At 38.3% G+C, this 13422-nt stretch overlaps 1 protein-coding gene across 2 annotated transcripts in view; it reads right to left on the bottom strand.

Annotated features, from left to right (window-relative positions):
- PRKG1 (protein kinase cGMP-dependent 1) overlaps positions 1-13422 on the bottom strand; it is a gene marked incomplete at both ends in the record, with an annotated part of 850316 nt that overhangs the window by 85818 nt on the left and 751076 nt on the right. For both annotated transcript variants that reach the window (XM_083364786.1, XM_083364785.1), the window contains one exon: positions 10559-10633. In XM_083364786.1, coding sequence (XP_083220912.1) covers positions 10559-10633 — 75 coding nt within the window. The remainder of the gene's footprint in view (positions 1-10558; positions 10634-13422) is intronic.

Genomic DNA, 13422 nt, shown 5'->3' with positions numbered 1-13422 from the left:
AATCAAAGTACCTCAATGGGCTGGCCTACAGAATGCACCCCAAATCCAGGATCTATTACTTTTGTGGGATTGAAATTTGACAATTGTGGCTGCTTCAGCACCAGTACATTTTACAGACACCCATCGGTTGTGTGGTGCAAGGAAAGATGGGAGGGTGGTATCTCCACCCTATTTCCCCCTTCTGACTGGTCCTTGCACCCCGTTGTTCCCCACTTTGGAACTGAGGCTGAAATTTGAAATCTCTTAATGGCAATTGGTGGCGGAAAAAAAAACACGAGAGGAGGTGGAGGTATTTCCAATGCTCCCTGCTAGCTTCTCACAAGGAAACTCAATGAGGAAGTTGGTAGGAAGAAAGTCAATGGTGAAATTGCCAGTGCTACATTTGTCCCCCTGTTTATCATTCTGATTCTCTTTAGGTAAGGAATTATCTCTAAGGAAGGAAGACCACATGGGTCACAGGTTGTCTAGTTGCCTTTAAACTTCATTGTAAGCATCTGCATGAATATATAAACTCTGGAGAGTGATAAAACCACTCCAGAAGAAACATCCATCATCAATAGATACTTTGAGGATTAGATATCAGATGAAATCTGAGTCTTTAAAGAAGATAAGGCTCCAAGGAAGTGGAAGAGGTCTGAGATCTATCTATTGGGGCCACAACCTCTTTGAATACAACCAAGACACAATCTGAGTCAGTCATTGGGACCAGAGGTTTAGTCTTCCAAGCTTTTGGATTCATGCTGGAGTCCACCTTCAGGGAACTTCTCTTTAGCAGAGTGTGTACTTTGGGCTATTCTGTGTGTGGTATTTATATACTGTACACACAGAATTGCCCAAACCATTCATTCTGCTAGAGAGAAGTTCCCTGAGGATGGGCTCCAGCATGAATCCAAAAGCTTGGAAGACTAAACCTCTGCTCCCAGGGAATTGACCCAGATTGTATCCTGCAACATTATCCTGGGACACATATATTTGCCTTCATTTGTCACAACCTCAGTTTTACAGGAATTTTACCTTCAATCCATATAGCATAACATTATCTAAAGAGGACTCTAACTGAAGGTTGGCTGAAAATGAATAGAATTTTCTTTGCGATCTATGAGAAAATTTCTACTCAGATTCATCGAATAAACATAGACGTGTTCTTCAGATCTTGCTGCTCTAGCATTTGAAGAAAATAAAGTGTGCACAGACCAAGGTCAGTTCTGTATGACCTCTCTTTTTTTACAGAGTTTGTAATTATAATGAGCGCGGGCAAATAATTTTGCAAAGCATATACATTACAGTGGAAATGTGAGGCTGGAAAATGCATTGCCTACTATCTTTTGATATAAAACTGAGTGTCTCATGTAGTTTACAGTGTTTGCATTATAATAAAAATGACAGTTCTTACCATACTGATGAACTAAAATATAGCAGTAATCATAATATGGCCTAGAATATTTTCTCTATTCTACTGAGCAGGAATAAATTCTATTTAAATAGCCCTTGTGACCTTTTGCACTTTGAATAATTCTTGGTTATCTAAATAGGGACACATCAAAAGAGATTCAAATCATGGAACTGTCAACTCAGGCAACATAACTGCTTAAACGTTTGTATTCACTCAAGCTAGGAAAAAAAAGCTTTTTTTAATGAAGGGAATAAAATCTATTATTTTCAAGAATTAACATAATGAGGAGTTCTATTATTTCTGGAAAATCATTTAATTAGGGATGAAAGGAAACACATTCAACTTTGCATTATAGCTTTCCGTTGAATTAATTAAATCAGCCTCTTCCACCCCATTCCCTTGGGCCAGTTTGCTTAAATTTCCTGGGTAATGAAGAAAATATAGTTAGCCTCCCAGGTATGTGCATAGCTGCTGGAACTTCAAAAAGTAAGCATTGATCTCATTTTAATATTTCTTTTGTTTAATGAATAAAACACTCTACCTCCCTTTTTTTTTACTTTAAGCCAAGCTTCTCCAAATTTGGAAACTTTAAGGCCTGTGGACCTCAACTCCCAGAATTCCCCAGCCAGCAAGACTGGCTGAGGAATTCTGGGAATTGAGGCCTACAAGTCGCCAAGCCTGGAGTGTTTCTGTTGCAAGCACAACAATCTTAAAAGGAGAAAAGAAAAAAAGAAAAAAGGAAAGGAAATAAGAAAACCAGGATGACAGCAGAGAGATACAACAAGACTTACAAAAATCAGAGGTTTTCTAACAAAAAGAGGCTATGAATGGAAGCAAACAGTTGCAGGCCACATGGGAGAAAATCTAAACATTATACATTTGTATAAGCAGAACAGAAAGAGGACAGCTAAATAAAATGAATATAACTATTCGTTTAGATGAAGAGCCACACTCATCTTAATTTGAGTTATATCCTTACAAAAATCAACCAAAATCGTATAGGTAAAGGTAAAGGTTCCCCCGCACATGCGTGCTAGTCGTTTCTAACTCTAGGGACCGGTGCTCATCTCCGTTTCAAAGCCGAAGAGCCAGCGCTTGTCTGAGGACGTCTCCATGGTCATGTGGCCGGTATGACTAGACGCCAAAGGCGCACAGAATGCTGTTACCTTCCCACCGTAGTGGTCCCTATTTTTCTACTTGCATTTTTACGTGCTTTTGAACTGCTAGGTTGGCAGAAGCTGGGATGAGTAACAGGCGCTCACTCTGTTACGCGGCACTCGGGATTCGACCCGCCAATCTGCCGACTTTCTGATCGACAAGCTCAGCGTCCTAACCCACTGAGCCCGCATATACATGCTTCTAAATTTTTCATCCAGTGAAGTGACAGAAAAAGTCACATCCAGTTCGGAGTTCTGAAGAGATCAAAAAGAGTTGGTTATAGATAATCCTCAACTTACGACCACAATGGAGCCCAAAATTTCCTTGCTAAGCAAGGCAGTTTTTAAGTGAACTTTGTCCCCATTTTATGACCCTTTTTGTCACAGTGGTTAAGTGAACTACTGAAGTTGTTAAATGAATCATGCAATCATTAAGCAAATTTGGCTTTCCTGATTGATTTTGCTTGTCAGAGCCAGCTGAGGACGTTACAAATGGTGATCACATGATTCCAGGAGTGTGCAGCTGTCAAAATACATGCCAGTTGCTGAGTGTCCAAATTTTGATTGTGTGACCATGGGGATTCTGCAAAAGTTGTAAGTGTGAAAAACAGTCGTGACTCATTTTTTTCAGTGCTGCTCTTACTTCAAATGGTCACTAAATGAATAGCTGTAAGTCGAGGATTACCTGAACTTATGTGTAACTGCAGTTCCTCCACTGATCATCTGTGAATTCCACATACCTTTGGAGCCTATGCAGAAGCCCCATCTTCCAAGCACGCCTTATATGTTCAGGTATGCCTCCTAATAAACTACCATCCTTCCCGAATTCAATACAAACCAAGTTTAGTAGGAATATTGTTAGCATCACTTGGCTCCCGCCGGAGAAGATAGGCAGGTTGGCTGAATTCCCAGGTAACCATTCAGAGAAATGCAAATAAGCATCACTTGGCTCCCGCCGGAGAAGATAGGCAGGTTGGCTGAATTCCCAGGTAACCATTCAGAGAAATACAAATAAGCAACTTTTCCCCCCCTATTACATTGTAGTTTTTATACATGGGTGCACAACTACCTGCATTAGTGGATTGTCAATCAGTGTCCCTGATTTGAAGCTCTTTTGATGTATCACTATTTAGATAATCAAGCTTTACACTTTTCCTTTTTAGTAATAAGGATAACTGTGTCAAACTCCTTCAGGAAGATAAACTGCGCAATTACCTATAATGCATCATTGGACTTTGAAAGGGAGGAGAAAGGCATGTTGGAGCAGAAGTAGAAATCATGAATTGCTAAAGGCATCTGAAGATAAGATACTATCCACTGAAAGATTCAACTTGTCTATGAGTTTGGCTAAGAGCTCTGTGCTTTTATTTATTTTCCCTATATACCTCCAAGAGGTGCTTTTCTCACCTCCTGAAAAATCTTTCCACTCTAATTGTAAATCCCAAATCTGTGCAATATATATCTCAGGGGCTGCCACAAAGAAGAGGGAGTCAAGCTATTCTCCAAAGCACCTGAAAGCAGGACAAGAAGCAACAGGTGGAAACTAGTCAAGGACAGAAGCAACCTAGAACTAAGGAGAAACTTCCTGACAGTTAGAACAATTAACCAGTGGAACAACCTGCCTCCAGAGGTGGTGAATGCTCCAACACTGGAAGTTTTTAAGAGGACACTGGACAGCCATTTGCCTGAAATGGTATAGGGTTTCCTACCTGAGCAGGGGGTTGGACTAGATGACCTCCAAGGTCCCTTCCAACTTACTTATTATATATTTTAAAAAAAGCATGTCAAAGAGATACCAGAAGAGGGTTTTAAAAGCCTTTATTTTTTGAGGGGGGAGGGAAAGAAGGTATAGTTAAAGGAAATCCAGTTTTCTGTAGTTAAAAGAGATATATCCTGAAAAGTCATTTCTAATTTTGATGGGCAAAATGGAAGGCTTCTTATTCCACATAACTGGGCTTATCCTTATAAAAATGAACAAGGAGCAAGAACAAAGAGGATCCATGACAATAATATGAGTAGCTTTTCAAAACTCTCAGGCAAGGTTGCATGAGAATGTTGCTTTCTGAAACAGTGATATTTGTGTTTGCATATGTATGGTACAGCTTATGTAACACTATGCTCCAATTACTGAGTGGAAATTAAGGAGAAAGGAAACAACACATTTTTATGCTTCAGTGGAGACTGGAGGCTGGGCCTGCACTATGCAGATGCAAATATGCCATAGGTTTTTTTTTTTAAAAAAAAGAATTGGCACATTTCATTAATATAAACTGTGTAGTCTGCCATAGCATAGTGCAGTCTTTTAATGGAGCAGGCAAATAAGATAGTCACTATCTTATAGATAGATAGATAGATAGATAGATAGATAGATAGATAGATAGATAGATAGATAGGTAGATAGATAGGTAGGTAGGTAGGTAGGTAGATAGATAGGTAGATAGATAGATGCATAGATACATAAATACATAGATACATAAATACATAGACAGATGTTAGATAGATAGAAGAGATAGATAGATAGATAGATATAGATAGATAGATAGATAGATAGATAGATAGATAGATAATGATAGATAGATAGATAGATAGGTAGATAGATAGATGCATAGTTACATAAATACATAGATACATAAATACATAGACAGATGTTAGATAGATAGAAGAGATAGATAGATAGATAGATAGATAGATAGATAGATAGATAGATAGATGATAGAGAGAGAGAGATGATAGACAGAAAGATGTCAGATGATAAATGATAGACATGTAAAAATCATATAGAATAGTAGATTATATATATAATTATAAATAGGGTACATATTATAGAAAACTGACAGAACCAAAAGCTACATAGTCATGAAATTTCAATATGAAGCCCATTACACTGATAAGAAATGGCTGCTTATCTATATAAATATAGGAAAGATCTCTAAGGTTATGTAAAAGAAACAGAGTTTTTCCTCAGAAAAGTTCAGTTCTGACAGTATTGTACAAGAAAAAAGATTCAGTTGGGTGCAACCGTCTTTAAAGGTGACACCAGAAGCGCAGCAAGCTTTGAAAGTTACAAGACAAGGAAACCTATAGTGGGAACTCCACAGTTTGGACAAGTCAAGACGCTTTTTATGATTTTATATTTGGCAATTCAGTTGATGGCATCTACACTTTTCTTCTTACTGGACAGAACAGGTTGAGACAAAAGTGTTGCTTCTGAGCTAATGCATATGTTGAGTTCCATGTGCACTGTGGTGATTCATGTTTTTATAAGCAGAATAATAATTTTAAAAGGGAATTTCTTTCTTTATAGTGAAAAAGAATGAATGTAGACTGCTGATATGCACACCCTGTAGCAAATACATATGTATCTATACGTACGGTATCTATATGTAGTAATCAAGGTAGTCCTTCACTTACAATAGTTCATTTCATGACCGTTTGAAGTGACGAAGGCACTGGAAAAAGTGACTTATGACCATTTTTCACACTCACAATCGTTGCAGCATCAAAATTCGGATGCTTGGCAACTGATTTATATTTATGTGCATTTTTATGAAGGTGATTTTAGTATGGCTTCTAGTTAAGTACTATTTCACTAAAAAAATTTATTCTTATTGTAAATTCTTGTTTATTTGTACCAGATGGTAAGATACTGTAGGAAAATGTAACCCAAAGCTACAGATTATTTTACAAGTATTTTGGTGACTGATCTCTGGAACAATCTCCCCCTGACATGCCACAGGCTCCAGTTCTACTCACATTTAGGAAAATGGTTAAGAGCTGAATCTTCCCCGATACACAAGGCCAATGGAGTGGGAGTTGCACCTTTGAGTGGTTCTGTTATCTAATGGTCGCCATTTTATACTCTGTACAGGTAATCCTCAACTTGCAAACATAATTGAGCCCATAATTCCACTCATAAGTCATGATTGCCGTAGAGCAGATCACCTAATTTTATGACCTTTTTTGCGGCATTTATTAAGTGAATAATGAGGCAGTGTTCACTTAATAATTTTTTTTTTGCAGAAACCAGAAGTAAATGCTGGTTTCCAGCAAAAAGGTAAATTGTGGTTGTGGGACTGTGGAACATTGCAAACAGCCAGAAAAGTGGGCCAATTTTTAGGGCCTAAAATGCATTCATGTGGCTGTGGTGGATGAGGGGGAGTAGATGTCAGAACTTTGAATCCAGGTCATAAATAACTTTTCCAGTGTTCATGATAACTTTGAGCAGATATTAAGCTATCAGTTGTAAATCAAGGACTATTTATTTATATTTTGGAAAGGCTTATGGTTATATGATCAGTTTTCTTTTATTCATTGCGTTGTATATTTTGAAGATAAATAAATGAGTCTTGTTTTGTTTATGAACCTCATTTCTAAAAAAAAAATAATTCAACCAGAGTACAAAAGTGATCAAGTGAGACAGTCTTTTTTTTTCTTTTTTCTTTCTGTTGTTATTCTGTTTTTCCCCCCTACTCATCCATGGATAAAACTTCAGCTTGTTCTAGATAGGAATTTTTAGATATTATATATCTGAATACACACATAATGTATAGATATGAACATATGCTTATTTATAGAATTGAGTGTGAATATTTATTTATTTCACATCAAATTTGTTTGTGTGATTCTCCATTCCGCTTCTCAGATCATACAACTAGATTCATAAAATAAAGACTTTAAAGAATGTAGAATGGTCTCTTCTACCACAATATTACAGAACAATCAAAGCTTTAAAAATGTAATAACTCACCATTTGTACTTTATATTATTTTGGAAATTTCCCATTTCTGCCTTTCAGGGATCTGCTTTTGCTCATTTAGTTCAAAAACTGATGGAAAATACGTTCTGGGTTCCCAGAGAAGATTAAACTAGGATGCACTGTTGTAAAACTTTTTATTGGGCTTACTCAGGTGTAAGAACATATAAGTAGCAATTATAGTAGTCTCTGATTTCAATTTGCCAAATGTCCATTAAAATGTATGCCCAAGTCTAAGGAGCAGTGTTTCCAACAAGGTTTTCTTTCATATTATTAAATAATTTTCCTGAGGATAGAACACTATGCATTTTTCTTCATATATTTAGCACTTAGAGCCTGCAGATTATATTCTATAAAATAAAGCTAAACCCTGAGAAACATGGTGGTAGCGCAAAAGAGAACTTGTCAGCTAGAGCATGTTGGTTGCAGCACTCCTTTCAGATCTTACATTTATTTTGCAACTGTAGTGGAGGGTTTCAAATAATTTAACAACTGGTTCTCTGTCTCGCCTTCCCTCCGCCTTGGTCAGGGTGGGCTGCTTGGGGGGGTCAGCTGGGTGGGGGCAGGAGGCCCCAGCAAGGGAGGGGCAAGAGCTCCCAGTTGCAGAATTGCTGGAGGTCCCAGCTGGGGAGGGAGGAGGCTGTGGTTGGGGGGGGGGTCAACAGGAGTCTCCGACTGGGGGAAGTTGAGGGTATCTGGTTGGAATGCTTCTATGGAGGAAAGCTGTTCCCCCCTGCCTGCCAAGCCTCCCATTCACATCACGGTCACGTAGGATTGCCAGTTCTGAAGGTACAATCCACAGTCTAGGGCACAGGTCTGCAACCTGCGGCTCCAGAGCCGCATGCGGCTCTTTCAGCCGTCTCCTGCGGCTCCCAGTCCTCTGCCATGTGCAGTCCAACCCCCCCCCAAAAAGTGGGACTAAAAAGTTCAACCAATCAATTCAAATATGCAGGGTAGGTGCATATCTTGCCTTGGCTCCACTCTTCAGTCAAACCCTGTTCTGCGCATGCGCCCATGTATGCGCATGCGCACACATTTTTTTGCAGCTCCCAGTTTTTCCTTTTGTGAGGGAACCGGTTCCGAGTGGCTCTTTCACTTTTTCAGGTTGCTGACCCCTGGTCTAGGATAAGACAAACGGCAGTCCACAAAGCAAGGCAAAAAGGCATGAGTCAAAGCCGGGGGGGGTGTAATCCAAAACAAACATTTGTTCCTGGCAAAGACTAACTCCTCACAGCTTCTCCTTCAGACACTCTATTCCATGTGTTCCTTGGGAGGAGGGGCAGGTGGCCCTCTCCCGAGTAGCCTTGCAGTCCTTCTCTGAGCTTTTTTTTTTAATCCCATTTATATCCCGCCCTTCTCCGAAGACTCAGGATGGCTTACAATCTAAGCACAAATCAATGTGCTTAGCAATAGCCTTCATTCTATGTATATGCCTGCTTATTAGGGCTTTTGCCCCCCCCACCAGCAGCGGCATAATTACAAAGTCAGCTTATTGCCGCCAACAATCTCGGTCCTCAGAGCTTGCCTATGCTCTGCTCTCCTGGCCCATAGATCATGTGGAGGAGGCAGCTGTTCCTCACCAGAATGAACCTTTATTGTCAAAGTATACATTGAGATTGGCTGAGCCTCCCTTCGTGCCCCCCCACCACAACTCACAGTGACAACAAACCCACCATCTTGTTACACCATGTGAGCTAATTGCACAACACACCGGCCTCGCAAGTCAATCATACATACAATTATAAAATTATTTCCTGTTCAAGAGCCTGACAGCCCATGGATAAAAGCTGTTCTTCAGCCTGTTGGTGTGGCTGGCTATACTCCTGTATCTCCTACCTGACGGTAGGAGAGTAAAGAGATACTGACCAGGGTGTGAGTCGTCCCTGAGAATCTTCCTCACTCTTCCAAGGCAGCGAGCCCTGGCGATGTCATCCAGTGGTGTCAGGGGACAGCCCACAATATCTTGTGCTGTGCTCACCACCTCTGTAACACTTTCCTATCTGCGGCTGTCAGGCCAGCATACCAAACCAGCACCACTGCCTGTTTCTACCCTCTGTCTGTGAAGATAGGAAGCTCTCCATCTGGTCAACCATCTCCTCCAATGCCTGAGGGACCGGGGACAGCATCATTCTCAGTCCCTGCCTTCTCCAAATATGCCAAAGGAAATGTGCCATCCCTGTCGGAAGGTCCCTATTCCAACTCCTCCTCCTCCTCCTAACCAGGCTCCAATGAGGCCATGACATATTGTAGTTTTAATATTTGCATCCTGTCCTGAGAATCATGGTGGATTGGAAGTATCTATTAACTAAATACAAAAGAGGTTGCCATAAAGAAGAGGGAGTCAAGCTATTCTCCAAAGCACTTCAAGGCAGGAGAAGAAGCAACGGATGGAAACTAATCAAGGAAAGAAGCAACCTAGAACTAAAGAGAAATTTCCTGATGGATAGAACAATTATTCAGTGGAACAATCTGCCTCCAGAAGTTGTGGGTGCTCAGACACTGGCAGTTTTTAAGAAGAGATTGGACAATTATTTGTCTGAAATGGTACAGGATTTCCTGCCTGAGCAGGGGGTTGAACTAGAAGATCTCCAAGGACCCTTCCATTCCTGCTATTATGTTATGAATAAAATAATGTAATGGGAAAGGAGGAAAGGAATCAGATGAAAGTGGTAGAATAGTCATACCATCCCTTCTGCATGCAGTGGTTTATGGAGCACAACTTCTAAACTTTGCAACTACTGTTTCAATAGGGCCATCAAAATCTAAAAGATTCTGGAATAACTGCTTTGGGAGTAACAAGAGGTTTGTCTGCTTTCCATGATTTTCATTAAGCTGATCTGCAAAATCAATCTGACATTCACATCAGGACTGCTTTCTCCCTTTATAAGGATGGTTACAGAAATAGAAAAACTATTGCACCAAATGCAATCAAAGAATTACAGTATCTAAACTAACCAAGTTACTTCTTGAATTGGATAATATGGCTGGGGAATTTTTATTTGCATGAATTTATTCACTGTCTTTAAGAATACTTTGCATTTTGCTTTTGTGTCTTTGTAAAATGATATAATGAAAAGTAATTAATTATTAGGAGCAATTCTCTTTCATTTGATCTTTTTATAGTTTCTTTTTTTATAAGAAAGGAGGAGTATTTGGAGAAAAATGCCTTAATTAGTTCACTCTCCTTCTTAAAAGCAGCATACTAAAAAAGAATAATAAAAAGAATATTAGAAAATCAGCTTAACTGAGACTTACTTTGCTTTTGCTTCAGCATCCTCATATGCTTTATTGGAAACATCATCCAGGCCTCCAATCAAATGTTTGAAAGAGCTGTAAAATTAAGACACAATTTAAAGAAAATGTTTCTGATATAACTGAAAAGTTGCAAACATTCTCAATTGTGCAAGATCTGCCTAAGATCTTATAAAATACTATCACAAAATATGCATGCACACCACAAATAGATAACTATGCCAATGATTTTGATTCAATGTCTATCTCCCATAAACAAAAGGCTTCCATATGACCATGAAATCATGATTAATATTGATTCTATTTTTTATTTTATTCACTTATTGCATTTCTATCCCCCCACAACCAAAACAATTCCTGAAAGTCAATTTAACTCAGTGTCCTTTTGAGTAAACGGTTCAGAGTTTTTCAGCAGGGGGAAGAGGAAAGATATAATAATAGTTAATAAATAACAGTTTTTCAGCATATGGAAGAGAGAGATAATATAATAAATAAACAACAATAAATAGTAAATAACAGTGGGCGGCAAACAAGTTTAATTTATTATTATGGTTGGTCACACAGTTAGCCAGATATTTACGCTAGATTTGGCAATCCAGTCTAAACATCTGGCTGACAGTGCCACCAATAATAATAATACTAAAAATAAATAAAAGTTAAAATAAACAAATAAGAAATTAAATCTGTGTGCTGCCCAACTCATTGTATTCTTTGCTGATTGCCATTTCATTCCAAATTACCATGATTAAGGAAAAAATATTTTGGAATATATCTAAAATTGAGAAAGCAAAAAAAAAAAGAGAAAATTTCAAGGTTTGAACAAGATGTTTCTCAGCAGGTAACTTCTTCAAGTTTTCTCTGCTCCTAGGTTTAATTTGCTCTAATGCATTTGAGAGGTCCTTGGTTTCTTTGAGCTCAGCTGATTTCTTGCAGACATTTCATTACCAAACTAATGAAACATCTGCAAGAATACAGCCAAGCTCAAAGAACACCAAGGACCCCTCCATTTAACCCTGAGTTACAAATATTCTCCTTTATTGGTAGAATGCATTTATCAAAGATGATTTTACTTAATATTCTTCCAATAAATATTGGAATATTTCTGAATATTTTAACAGCATCAATTGTTATTTCATCCCCACAATCTGGCCCATAAACAAGCCTTTTCTCCTGAAATAATTGGAGAACAAAGACTATTAATTGCCCCTTACTCTTTGATTAGCAACATTTTAATTTTCTCCTGTCCATTGCCTGGGAGAAAGACAATGTCCTTATTCTATTTGCTTAACATTAATTGTCCATCTATGCTTGATGCTTTTATCGGGCAGAAGCCCATCACTTTCACTTGTCATAGCTGATTGGCATTTCCTTTCCCCCAATAATAATCAAATCTAAGCATCCTTCTAGCCAAAATCTGTAAGGTACAAATGCTGTATCACTCAGAAAGATCAATATGTAGATTTTCTGCCCCATTAGGAAGGGAGAAAAACATTGCTATTTTATGCCCTGAACAAAAATAATTAATATGAACAATAGGTCTGTTTGTCATCCCTTTTTAACAAAATAAGGTCAGATCAAGATGTTTATTGATCCATCTTCATATTAGAATGCAATTCAAGCATTAGCTTAGGCCTATCAGTGTCAGTTGTCTTATGTTTTCCCCACAATGTAATTTATCAAGAGAATAAAAAATGCATGTAAGATCAAGAACCAAATGGCCAATACTATATTTATAGTTTATGACCTTCAAAGCTACACAAAGATGCATTTTACAATGGTCCTTATAAAAACCAAGGTAGTTTGGGTAAGGTTTTCCTTTCTCTGCATAGATCTCTAATTTGTTTAAAAGATATTTCATGCGTAATACACAAGACTGAAGGGCTAATAATTAAAAAATTACAATGTATTGCCTTTCTAGTTGAATGCTGTAAATATTACCTTGTTTCTAATTGCCAAGCCTCCAAATATTTCACACTAATTTAGACGAATAAGTATTGGCAGTTTTAGAACAGAATGAGGCACTTAGTGTAAGATATCACACATTGTTCAGACGAATGTTTCAAATCAATGACTGGTGATGCAGTGGTTAGAATGCAATATTGTAGGCAAACTCTGACCACAGCCTGGAGTTTGATCCTGATAGGGCTCAAGGTTGACTCAGCCTTCCCTCTTTCTGAAGTCAGTAAAGCGAGGACACATATTGTTGGAGACATTATGCTGACATTGTAAACTGCCCAGAGAGTGCTGTAATATGGGGTGGTATACTGTATAAGTCTAAGTGCTATTGCTATTGTGACTCAAATGTCCAGGTGGATCTCAAAAGATGGTCAATGCAGTTTCAAGGGCTTTGAACTGTTCATACAGGTATCTTTGTAATAATCTTCTCAGAAACTGGGAGGGAAGACAACTGATTTGATAAAAATCACAAGCTTGGAAAATCTATGTATCCTTTCATTATCAACAAGACGGATAGTCAGCACATCTGTCTAGCAAAAGATTGTTAGCAAGAGAATAAGGGTATACTTTTAACACTAAAGAAAAAGTACGACCTGTCAAAATTCTCTCACTTAATCCCTTTTCCTTTTCAATAATTCTAGTTAAAGAAGTCTCTGTGAGAAACTTGCTTTCAGGACTAGTCAGCTATTAAGAGACTAACAGCAACATTAAAAATACTTTGGGACTAATGATTTGCACAGTCTTAATTCAATATGAATACTTTAGTTGACACAATGTCCCATGAGGAGATTTTCTCCTAGTCCTGTTATTAATCACCTGTATATGTTCTGATCCTTAATTTGTAGGCCACACCAACACTAAATGAATAGTTAATTCCTTATGGATATCTGAGTAAATGGCTGAAAAGCAAT

This window comes from Vipera ursinii, assembly GCF_947247035.1.
Source record: "Vipera ursinii genome assembly, chromosome: 5".
In the NCBI taxonomy this organism is placed as follows: Eukaryota; Metazoa; Chordata; class Lepidosauria; order Squamata; family Viperidae; genus Vipera; species Vipera ursinii.
This window is presented reverse-complemented; position numbering and strand designations above follow the sequence as displayed.